Source organism: Bos javanicus, chromosome 5 (assembly GCF_032452875.1).
Source record: "Bos javanicus breed banteng chromosome 5, ARS-OSU_banteng_1.0, whole genome shotgun sequence".
NCBI lineage: Eukaryota > Metazoa > Chordata > Mammalia > Artiodactyla > Bovidae > Bos > Bos javanicus.
In genome coordinates this window covers 64,922,096-64,935,009 of record NC_083872.1, presented here as the reverse complement: position 1 = coordinate 64,935,009, position 12,914 = coordinate 64,922,096, and the positions used below count along the sequence as shown (strand labels likewise).

At 40.3% G+C, this 12,914-nt stretch overlaps 1 protein-coding gene across 4 annotated transcripts in view; it reads right to left on the bottom strand.

Moving 5' to 3' along the window:
• NR1H4 (nuclear receptor subfamily 1 group H member 4) overlaps positions 1 to 12,914 on the bottom strand; it is an 81,367-nt gene that overhangs the window by 47,606 nt on the left and 20,847 nt on the right. For 2 of the 4 annotated variants that reach the window (XM_061417031.1, XM_061417032.1), the window contains exon 1: positions 5,477 to 5,734. The exons of the other annotated variants lie outside the window; for them this stretch is intronic. In XM_061417031.1, the coding sequence (XP_061273015.1) occupies positions 5,477 to 5,585 (109 nt within the window). In that variant the 5' untranslated portion in view covers positions 5,586 to 5,734. Of the gene's footprint in view, positions 1 to 5,476; positions 5,735 to 12,914 lie in introns of those variants that run through there. 4 annotated transcript variants of the gene reach the window in all.

The window sequence follows — 12,914 nt, the reverse complement described above, 5'->3', positions numbered from 1 at the left end:
TTGAGAGTAGTTAGGCAACTTTACTCCTACACCCCTAAGTAGCTGAGATTTAAACTTTGAGTCTGACTTCAAAGCCCATGTGCTGAATTGTTCCTCTCTGGGATGACTTCAAATGTGTGATGCTTTAAAGAATGATGGTAAAGATTTTCTCTTCCTTCTTTTACACTTGAGTTTACTAGACCTTTCAGTGCCTCCAGTTGCAGGTAACCTATAACTAGGCCTGCAAGACTCTGCTTGATCCTACTGTTTCCTTCTTTCCCAGCTATTTCCCATGTTCTGACTTCCATATTCCTTGAATGTGCCTTGCTACTTCCAGATTCAAAACCTCTCCCACATGCTGCTTCTGGAGCCTGGAACCTTCCTCCACACAGCTACCCGCCTCCAAGAACATCATCTCACTATTCTCCATTTATCTTTAAATTTCCCATTAAGTATAGCTTCTCTTGGGAAGTATTCCTTGACCCTGGGTTCTGGGAGCCTTGATTCTGAACCTAGTTATATGGTACTTACCTGTACTGCCTCGGAGAAGGCACTGGCACCCCACTCCAGTACTTTTGCCTAGAAAATCGCATGGATGGAGGAGCCTGGTAGGCTTCAGTCCATGGGGTCGCTAGAGTCAGACACGACTGAGCAACTTCCCTTTCACTTTTCACTTTCATGCATTGGAGAAGGAAATGGCAACCCACTCCAGTGTTCTTGCCTGGAGAATCCCAGGGACGGGAAGCCTGGTGGGCTGCCATCTATGGGGTTGCACAGAGTCGGACATGAATGAAGCGACTTAGCAGCAGCAATACTGCCTAGGCCTCCCTTATCTGTAAAGAGAAGACTCCATGCTTCATGATATTATAGTTCTTCTTTATATCAAAAACCTCTATAAGTTTATGATCAACAGTTTATGGTACAAATAACAGCCTTTCTACAATGACAAAGTGGAAAATATGTATGTTAAATATTAGTTGAAAAAAAAAAAAGCTTTCTGCATTGATCTAGGAAATGATTAATGGAACACAAAGTATACAGTATCTGTGTGAAATCAATTTTGTTTCTTTCATGCCCAACTTATCTATATAAAATCAGCACTGAGTCAGTATATCTGACAGTCAAACAGTTTTGGCAATGGTGCTTTGTCTCATGACCACAAAATGGAAGAATATAAAAATATGGAATTATTACAGAAAAAAGATAAAACATAAGCAAAATTTGGATCTATTTAGTAGCTAAATATTAAAATTCCTGGAGTGAATGCTACTGAAAATAGTTAAAAGCATTAAAATCATTAGTTTCACCTAGATTTATCCTCCAACCCATCTTGCTGCTGCTGCTAAGTTGCTTCAGTCATGTCCGACTCTGTGCGACCCTGGAGATGACAGCCCACCAGGCTCCCCGGTCCCTAGGATTCTCCAGGCAAGAACACTGGAGTGGGTTGCCATTTCCTTCTCCAGTGCATGAAAGTGAAAAGTGAAACTGAAGTTGCTCAGTCGTGTCCGACTCTTAGCGACCCCATGGACTGCAGCCTCCCAGGCTCCTCTGTCCATGGGATTTTCCAGGCAAGAGTACTGGAGTGGGGTGCCATTGCCTTCTCCAATCCATCTTACCCCTACTCAACTCCCCATTCCCACCCCAGCCCCAGATTCTCTCCATCTACAGGTCCAGTAAGGTTAAGCAACTTGCCTGAAGTCACATAACCAATTAAAGACAGAATGTTGATTCTCTAGAATATAAAGAAATGTATAGTCATTTTCTCTTCAAACTTCCAAGATCTCTGAGAATTCTTTCAATAAATTTTTTACAAATCAAGAGACACCATGGAGTTCCAACCCAAGTCAAATCATGTTATCAGTATCATATCAATCTCTAGAATTATTTCAAATTAAACGGAAATCTTTCACAACGACATCAATTCTATGATATGAAATTAATAAACGGTGAGATTATGATATCAGTACACACAGTATTATTAAATAATGCCTTTATTCCCAAGGCACATCCACTTCTAGTATTTCATAGTGTTCCCACCAAATCCCTCAGAGTAGAGACAATAAATATGCAAGCCACTTACAATTAAAAAAAATCCAGCATGAACACCATGCTCCAAAATAATGGAACAAGAAGAGCTTCTATGAACTGACTAAAAGATCTTAAACAACTGCCTAACATTTTTCTGTTTTCTTTTGTAAAATGAGGCTACTAACAACCAGCCTTCCTATCTCATAAGGTAGTTTTGAGTATAAGATACAGTTTCTGAGAAAAAGTTTTGATAAGTTAAACACCATAAAAAGGCATGTTTGCTTCCTAAAGAACCCAGCAAAATCTTGATTCTAATGACAGTTAATTTTTAGTTAATTAGTAAATATTAATACACACTAATCTGTTTTGATATATTATCTATCTTTTAAATAAGGTATATATATATATATATATCTTACAATTTGCTAAACACAGAACTAGGTTCTGAGAATAAAACAGTGAACAAGACAGAAAAGAGATAGAAGAGGCCCCAGACTTTCTCTTGTTTGTGTGCTTGGGGTGGGGAGGGGTGAAGGTATGTCAAGGGCTGGGATAAAACCAAGTAAATGAATACAGAATTTTCTGACAGAGCATAAGATGTGGAGAGGGCAAAGGTAGGTCAACTTTAGAGTGTACTTTCTGAAAAGGTAAATTTATTTCTGCTTTAATACAATTTATGAATGATTTCTTAAGAATCAGTTTATCAAGAAATAGGAGAATTTGGATTTCTTTATAATAGGAAATTTTCTGTGGGAGTTCAGGGAAGAGTTCTTAAATGGGAACACTTGAATGGACTCCAGGATAGTCCGAGACCCCCTGTAAAAGAAGAAAAATTTTCTGGGTAGAGAGTCATTTAGTAGCATTTAATAGTTTCTCTAAAGGAGTAGACCAAAGGGAAATTTCTGAGACGGAAGCCCTCTATAGCTTTCAATGTGTTAGCTGCTGATCATGTGGAACAGTGAACATTTGAAACATGGCTAGTGAAAATGAGGAAATGAATTTTTCATTTTCTGTAACTTTAAACAATTAAAATTTAAAATAGCCATGCGTAGCTAATGATAGCCATATCCAACAGCACAGATCTAAGGAGTTTGTGACCAGAACCACTGGGTACCCAGATGGGAGAATCAGGTTCATGTGAGAAGGATGGCGCTTTTTCTTGAACCTGTAGTTAATTGCTGATGAGCCCAATAAAGGGTTCAGATTATATCCAGTTTTTCTCCCTGGCACAAGGCTAACTCTGGTAAATGTTTCATGAATGTTTGTTGAAACGTTTCATGAGTGGAAAAACTGCCTTCTTGTCCTTTCTTTATTTCCTAACCCCTGGTTCCTCAAGTGGATGATACGACTTGGTTTGTGAAATTGTTTGCCATTCCTGGTGCCAGGCCTTTGTGATGTTGGTGCCTCTTCCCACCAAGTTTGTCAACCCATCGCCTGCTCTGTGAGGCCTGATCCAGTTTCCCTAGGTAGAAGTAATGTCTCCTCCCCTCTGCACACACTGACTGCACACTCAGAAGCATGTACCATTGCTTCTGTGGGTTTACAGGCTCATGTTTCATGCTATATCATTTAAAGTGGTAGGACATATGCATTACAAGCATCCTGACATGCAGACAAATCTGGATTCAGTTTACCTGCAACATGCTACAAGTATGAACTTGGGAAACACACTGAATTTCTTTAAGCTTCTGTTCCTTTCTTATAAAGCTGGTGTAATATAATACACTACTATGTATAAAATAGATTAACTAGTGAGAACCTATGTATAGCACAGGGAACTCTACTCAATGCTCTGTGGTGAGCTAAATGGGAAGGAAATCCAAAAAAGAAGAGAGAAGTATGTATACGTATAGCTGATTCACTTTGCTATACAGCAGAAACAAATACAGCACTGTAAAACAACTATATGCCAATAAAAATTGATTTTGAAAAGGATAGGACAATATAGTAATTGAAACAAAATATAGTACCTAGGTGAAAGGTTAAAGATAACCTAAGAAAAAGAATGTAAACTGCCCTGACTAAGCATAAACATTCAATACATTTTTGCTATTGTGTGGTTAGTCTGTGGACCTTAGGGGAATACATTAGATTCAGTCCAGTTCAGTTGCTCAGTCGTGTCCGACTCTTTGTGACCCCATGAATTGCAGCACGCCAGGCCTCCCTGTCCATCACCAACTCCCGGAGTTCACCCAAACTCATGTGCATCGAGTCGGTGATGCCATCCAGCCATCTCATCCTCTGTCGTCCCCTTCTTCTCCTGCCCCCAATCCCTCCCAGCATCAGAGTCTTTTCCAATGAGTCAACTCTTCGCATGAGGTGGCCAAAGTATTGGAGTTTCAGCCTCAGCATCAGTCCTTCCAATGAACACCAAGGACTGGTCTCCTTTAGGATGGATTGGTTGGATCTCCTTGCAATTATTGTATATTATATTCTCTTTTTTCCTTCATTTGTGGCACCTTACACAGTGCCTGACACAGTTTAAATCTTTAATAAATATTTATTAAATTGAAATGATGGGGAATTTGCTTCTCCAGCTTTCTATCTACTTTCCATTTCTAAATGCAGTCTCAGTCATTTTTAAACAACGCATTTAACCAAAATAACATGCTGCGAAGTCTACAATCAGAAATGTGTTCAAAATTACAATTATTGTAAAAATGATGAGTTTCTCTAGCTGGAAATTCAAAAGGTAAGCTTCTATTTTGAAAAAATATGAAAACAGACAATATTTTTTATACTATCTATATTTTAATTATAATCTGTATTTTAGTTCAGAGAAAACAAACATACTGGGCTTAATGCTGAACTCTTTACTCATCTGATTTTCCATTGACTATTGGGAAAAAACTGTTGTGAAACTATTTCAATAAATTTTTTGGATCTCTTTTTATTTTTCTCACCACAACCCACAGTTTGAAATAAATCTTATATCATGATCCCTATACATACTTATACATATGTATAAATAATCTGAAACAAAATTTCCATGAAATAACACGTATCCTTATCCCTGACTGCACTTTGATATTTCTACTGTACTTATTCAATTCTAAATTTTTAATGCTGGTCACAAGTCACAAAATAGATGTCATGACCCACTAGGATATAAGACTTGCCATTTAAAAAACATTGCATTAAACAATGTACTTTAAAATGTTTTTTCAAGTGTCTGAGGGCATTAATACTTTAGCTGCCTAGTGTTTAACTTGGAGGAACCGTGCTACTTTGAGACAATATCCAGTGAAGAATTGTAGGGAAAACACACTTAGATTTAATCTCTATGAGATACTCACCTACCTCGAACCCTACAAAAATCACCCCAGCCAGTTTTTCACCCCAGTCTTCTGGTTCTGACTGAGCCATCTTTGATGGAGATCTGTTGCTGAAATCTCAAGCAAAAGTCCCCCACGTTTCCTCAGTCTATTGGCAGAAGCTCCACCACAAGCAGCTGTGAACACTCTCTTACCTTTAGCGGGCTTCATGCTCATCACTTCCATGGCGAATCCTGAAGATGTGTGGCTGTGACAAGGACTGATTTGAACTGGATTTTCTAACTCCTGAAACTGCATTACCATTCTTAGCTTACTCACAGCAACTGAAAATGAGACTAGGTGAGGAGTAACAGAGGCCAGAGGTTGTGCGGTTTACTGATTAACTTCATTACTGAGCAGAATATTTGTAAATGTTTATGAGAAAAGTCCTCCATGCCAAATTGCCTAGTAAGCTGGAAACCAGCCTCTTAGATAAACATTTTGGGGGAGCACGTTCCAATTTAGGAATTTTCAGAGGATAGATTTTGGTTCAGTGGCTCTAAAAGTGGAATTTGAGGGTCTAGAGCCATGTTCTATGTTTTGGCATTTGTTCCTCTCAAAAGGGTACAGAATGGTATAATTTTGTAATGTCAGGAAACATGAAAGCATAATACTGAATGGTGTGAGGCCAGTTAATCTGGGTTTGTACCCAGTGTTATGGATAGAACTGTGTCCCCTCCCCACAGTTAGTATGTGGAAGTTCTAACTCCCAGCTTCTCAGCATGCAACACTGTTTGGAGACAGGGTCTTTACAGAGGTAAGCAAGTTAAAATGAGGTCATTAGATTGGTTCCTAATCCTATATGACTGGTGTTTTTATGCAAATGGGAAATCTGTATTTCAGACACAGAAGCTCAAAGAAAAGGCAGTGTAAAAGACACAGGGAAACATCATGTACAAGCTAAGAAGAGAGGCCAGAAACAGATCCGTCCATTTGAGCCTTCAGAAAGAGCCAATTCAGCCTTGATTTTGAAGGTCTAGCCTCCAAACTGGTACAAAAATACATCTGTCATTTAAGTCACCCAATATGTGGTATTTTATTATACCAGCCTTGGCAAACTAATACATGCAGGCTTCCTTGGCACTCACTAGCTCTATGGATCACAGACAAACTACTGACTCAGTTTCCTCGTCTGCAGAATGGGACTGATAATCACACAACCTCAGAGAGTTATTATGAGGATTAAATAAAATAATATTCATTAAATGCTTAGCACACTGGGTGGCTACCCATCGTCATTATATTGATATTTTAATTATTCAGCCTTGAACTCACATTGTAGGGTAGTTTACTTCCTGAGTAAGAATAATTTCTGTGGCATAACCTGTGGATACCAAGCTTGTGACTGCAGATTATTTTTTGGAAGGGAGGGCTTTAGAATAGGACTCAGTAGTTCTGGGGTTCAGCTCAGGGATAATGCAACCAGACATATCAACAGATGGTAAAAACATAGATAATAATTCCTGCCCTACTTCCCTCATGGACCTGTTGTGAAGATAAAATGATATAATAAATATGAAAGTAGTTTTAAAAGGAAAATATGATCTATATAAACATCATAATCCTTGCTAAGCCATTTCTACAACCTTTACAGGTTTACAAAGTGGCTCTGTATGCGTTGGGCTTCACTGATGGCTTAGATGGTAAAGAATCTGCCTGCAATGCAGGAGACCCGGGTTCAATCTCTGGGTTGGGAATATCCCTTGGAGGAGGGCATGGCAACCCACTCCAGTATTCTTGCCTGGAGAATCCCCATAGACAGAGGTGACTGGCAGGCTACAGTTCATGGGGTCGCAAAGAGTCCAACATGACTGAGTGACTAAGCACACACACACACACACACACACACACACAATCTCACCTGATTCTTACTTGCACACCTTGAGGAAGGTGTTATTTCTGATGCCCACTATCTTTTACCTTGTTTTGCAGACTTGGAAAGGCAATTCAGTGAAGTTATGTGATTTGTCTTAAGTTAGCCAGCTATTAAGGGATGAAGCTAAGGCTCTAACCCTTGTGGTAGAAAAGCTAAAGCACACCTGCCCTCATTGCCAGGAAAGAGCTATGGTTCCTGAGTGTATTTCAGTTTGGATTGCTCAAGCAAGAATCACCATTTGCAAAGCTGTTTTCAATTCTCAAAATACATTTTTCCCCTGAAGGTCTGTGCTGTTTGAAACAGTAGTCACTGCCCATATATGGCTACTTAAATTTAAATTCAGTTCAGTTGCTCAGTCGTGTCTGACTCTTTGCGACCCCATGGACTGCAGCACGCCAGGCCTCCCTGTCCATCACCAACTCCCGGAGTTTAAATTAATTTAAATAAAATTAAATTAGAATTAATTCCTCAGTTACACTAGTTCCATTTTAAGTGATCAGTAGCCACAGGTAGTTAGTGGTTGCTGCACTAGACAAAGTAAACCTACAACATTTTTTATCACCACAGAAAGTTCTACTGGATAGCACTGTTGCAGATGGTACTTGGGAGCAAAGTGAATGATATGCCAGTTGTGCCAAACGGGGGCATAAGCTATGATGCCATAAAAAAGGGAAGTTCCAGAGCAAACTCTAGCAACGATTTTCTGAGAACTGTCCTTGAAAAGAGACTTGACCAACAGATTTGAGTGATACAGTCTCACCGGAAAGACCTTCTCCACTGAGAAGGTGAACAGGAACATTCTCTCAGCCTTGAATCCTTACTCATCCAATTCCAGTTTCCTGGTCTGGACTAAATTTTGGTTGTCTACTCACTATCTATGGAATCTTAGCAGATTATTTAACATCCTTAGATCTCTGTTTTCTCATCATCAAAAGGGGAATAGTAATGGTATCTACCCTATAAAAATGTTATGAGAGTTAACATTAATGGCAAATAGAGTATTTACAATGTGCCAGGCATTCCTCTGAGACTTCTTTAAATGAGATAAGTAACTCGCACAAAGTTAAGTAATCTGCCTATGACCTCACACCAGTGATATGGGACTGGCATAGATGAGACTGAATGCAAAATCCACTAACCAATCTAAAATGCTCTTTGCATGATGCCTGACATGTAGAAAGGGCTCAAGAAACGGCAGTGGTTATGATCACATTTTTCTTTTTTAACCACTGTAAGTGTATAAATTTGCAGCCTGATTTCATAGTCAACCTTTCTCAGTTTGGTTATCCTGAAGTCCCTGAGACCTGTTTCTTAGCCTGCAAGGTTGAGAGCCAGGCCCTGGGTTGTAGTGGATTCACCAACTCGCTGGTTAGCCGGTACCTCACCGCATACCTCTTCCAAACGATGCATGCCCTATCTAAAAGAAGCAGTAATTTATTTTGTAATAGAGGAAGCTTCTACTGATATTTATTTTCCGTCTCCCATTTCTTAACCTTATAACAACAGTACCAGATCTGAGAATCCTGGGAGAGCTAGAACCAAAGCCACAGTGAATTAATAAAAATCCTAGAGACTGCTTCAATCTGTGGAAGAGATATAGGTAATAAAAGGTAGTAACAAAATACTTAAATAAGGCTAAAGCAAAGCTCCATTTTGTCTGAGACAATGGTATCTTTCCATCTTCTGGAAACTTTCAGCTTTGATTCGCCCACCAGGTCAGAACTACATTGACTTGTGTTAAACTCAGTGAGATGGAAAAAGACTTGAAATTAAATGTCAGAAGTATTATACAACATTGCATCTCAAGACCTTTAATTGTATTTAAAAACCATCTGGCTGGTTCTGCAACATCTGAAAGTTTCTTTTAATTTAAGCAAAAGACATAGGCAAGAACCAGATTTCAATAAAAATAAAGCTATACAGAGAAAATGAACATCAACAGCTGAGAAAAGCATAATGTAATGAGAAGTAGCTAAAGGAAATGAAGTGTAAGTGGATAGGATTAGTGAGGATCTGACCTCCTTTGACTTACTGGACCTCATTCATAGTGGGGCTTTGGAAACACTGTCTGCTGCTGCTGCTAAGTTGCTTCAGTCGTGTCTGACTCTGTGTGACCCCATAGACGGCAGCCCACCAGGCTCCCCCATCCCTGGGATTCTCCAGGCAAGAACACTGGAGTGGGTTGCCATTTCCTTCTCCAATGAATGAAAGTAAAAAGTGAAATTGAAGTCGCTCAGTCATGTCTGACTCTTAGCAACCCCATGGACTGCAGCCTACCAGGCTCCTCCGTCCATGGGATTTTCCAGGCAAGAGTACTGGGGGTGCTAGGAAACACTGTCAGAAACAATAATAAAGGTAACACAAAAATGTAGATTCCATAGCTGTAATGCAAACGTGAGATAGAACATGGTTTTTTTCCTTAGAACACCCAGAAATTTAGCTTGATACTGTTGGTTTCTGTTGGCTCCTTGAAAATTCTTAGCACTCAACAATGTTAAGATCAACAGAATTTCCTCCATTTAATAAGTAGAGTGGTGCTTATCATTCCAACAGTTTAAATAATAACAACTACATTTCAAACCCTGGAGGAGCTATACTGCTTTATGATGCCTTCAGATTTACAGGACACTTTCCCACACCGTCATTCAATCCTCCAATAAGCAGTGAAGTGTTATTATTAACCCTAATTTACAGGGGAGAAAACTGAAGTTCAGAGTCTCAACTGCCTCTGAGACTTTATTTCTTCCAATTTCATCACTTATTTCCACTCACATTCACTGAACTTTTCCCAGTAACACCAAGCTAAAGGAACTGGATTCATCATACTTGAAATAGTTGGTATGGGGACATAAGATTTGCAGTGATGTGGATGAACCTAGAGTCTGCCATACAGAGTGAAGTAAGTCAGAAAGAGAAAAACAAATGTTGTATGTTAGCACATAGACATGGAATTCTAGGGTAACTGTACTGATTAATCTATTTGCAGGGCAGGAATAGAGAGGCAGATATACAAAACGGACACATGGACACAGGTTGGGGAGGGACAGGGTGGGATGAACTGGGAGAGATACTACCATGTGCAAAATATTTTGGAATCTGGCGTATATATAACACTGAGAGCTCAGCTCAGTGCTCTGTGATGATCTAGAGGGGGTGGGGTGGGGAGTGGGTTAGAAGGAGGTCCAAGAGGGAGGGGATATATGTATGCATATAGCTAACTCACTTTGTTGTACTGCAGAAATTAACACAACATTGTAAAGCAATTACACTCCAATTAAAAAAGACTGTACCTTTTCTTGCTTATTCTATGCTATTATAAGAATGGTTTTCTGAGTCTTTCAAATTCTGTTATTTTTTTTTCTTTAGTTCTTATACCACAATTTGCTAAAAGAAGACAGATTTTAATTGACATGTCACATTCTACCCTATTCATTATGTCACACCATGGGAAGATGTGGACTTTGTCATTATTACCTTTTATTATGTACTAATTGCATAAGACTCTGCCTTCATTCATCAGAGAAGTCTTTCTTAACCCACTCAAATTAATCTTTGACCAAGTTTCCTGGCTTTCAGGATCTCCCAAAGGAAAGGAAACTTGTCTTTTTTAGGTCACCATGTCCTTCCATCCTGAGTCCTATGTATGGATTGAGTGACCAATGAGCTAGATCTCCATGTGGATTTGTGAGGCAGGCCTGGCCACAGAATGAGTTGAACGATCTTACAAGGTGATTCCAGACCCATCTCTGTAATTCTGTTTCTTTCCTTCTTTTCTACAAGGTCCAACCTAAGAAAAGAGAACTATAGAACAAATGTACACCACTTCCCCACCCCATCTTAGCTTTCCTTTGAGTATTCCGATTGATTGGTAGCGGGGGATCCCATTAGCACTGTGCGGCAGCCCCTCTGGTGATGGTGCACATCCTTGGCCCACCTCTCATTTCAGCTGTAGCTGTAGCAGGGGATCATGAACAAGCTTGGACTCACTTCACACTTGCACCCTGTCATTTCAAGAGCAGGCTGCACATCTCTGCTTTTTGCCCAGAGCTTCTCCAAGGCCACAGGAGACCACATGGCTTGTTTCCACTGGGAGTAGCAAAAGCACGGCCCAGAAGTTCAGGGACATCAATGCCCCCAGAGTGACCCTCAACCAGGGGGAGCCAGAGGTCAGTTAATAACTTCTCCAGTGCCTGGTGCCTCGATGGACAATTCTCTCTGCTTCTCCCAGTGCAATCAAGCTCCCCTTGCCCACAGCAGTGATCTCTATAATTCACCTCATCTTGGTTTTTCCTCCTTCCCTGTCTTATCACCCCAGTCCTTGGCTCCTGCTCCCTAGGATCATCTCTCACATAAAGTCAGCACACAATCCTTGCTTCAGGCTCTGCTTTTCAGGGTAACCATTATATGGATGGAAAGGCTTCCCCTTCTCCTTAGGCAAAGCCTTCTAGAGTGGCCCACAGTCCTCTCTGGAAGCAGCTGAAAAGCCTCATTCATGAGGTCATTAGTGTATCCACAGTCCATTAGTGAGTGCTCATCGGTATTTGTTGAGTGACATTTATGTCACTTTCTCAATGTCTTAAATTAAATGTCAATGTCTTGGGATTTAATGATAGCCTTTTGGGTGACCTGCAGGAAGGGGGACCATGCCCAGGACCACCTTAAAGGTCACATCATATGGCAGGTGAGTACCACTGAGCCCAAGTTGCCACTTCCCGACACAACGACTGTAGAGATTTGTGGACTTGAATGCTAGTTCTAGGTGTCCTAGAATTCCCAGCCTAATAATCTCCTTTTACCAATGTTGATTAATGAAAATATGGGGTCCAGAGCCAGTTCTCTAGACTCTTTCAACTTTCCTCAATAAAAATGAGAAGACAAAGCCCTTCCAAGTCATTCTAGACTTTAGACCTTTGCATTTGCATTTTCTTTACCCAGGATACGTCTTCAGATTAAGACTGTCTTTTTTAGCTCAGTTGTCAACTCCTCAGAGGCCTCCCCTGACCACACAAGTTAGAGCAGCCTCCTTCTTCCAGTTGCTATGACATCACCCTCTTTTGTTGTTTCCATAGCACTCACCACTACCTGATATTATTTCATTTATTTATTCCTTTGCAGGTTTCTTGAGAGTTTACTCTCCACTAGGATCTTGCCTGTCTTATTTCCTGCTTTATTCCAACATCCAGCATATGGTCGGTGTTCAGTGTCTAGATGGAAGAAATTATAGCCATCCATATGCAATGCCATAAACTTCAGTTGCTCTTGTTATAACAACACGATGGCTGGTTTTCAGTACACAGTTAGACCATAGGAAAAGAGTCCAGCTCTCCAGTTAGTTGAGCTTATGAGTTAAACTTCTGAATTTTGGGCACATCTCAAGATCTACAAGCAGTGACTCGGGTATTGTGGGCTACTCATCCATGAGCCACAGTTTTTCTCCTGGTGCTGTGTACCCTAGGCTCAGAGTGGGAGGTCCAGAGAATCCATCAGTGTCATCAAGACATGAAAGAAGATGGGCAGGAATTATAACAAAATGCTCTTCATCCTCCCCTTTGGCAGACTTTGGTTAGGTATGTTGAACAGAGTGAGACAGAGGCCCTGAGGGAAAAGTATGTGGGAGAAAAAAAAAGAAAAACCTTAGACCCGGCTCTAGAACTTAATAGAGAAGATTGAAGGAAACTTCTCCAACTCAGAATAACAGCCATGCATTGAGCTTATGC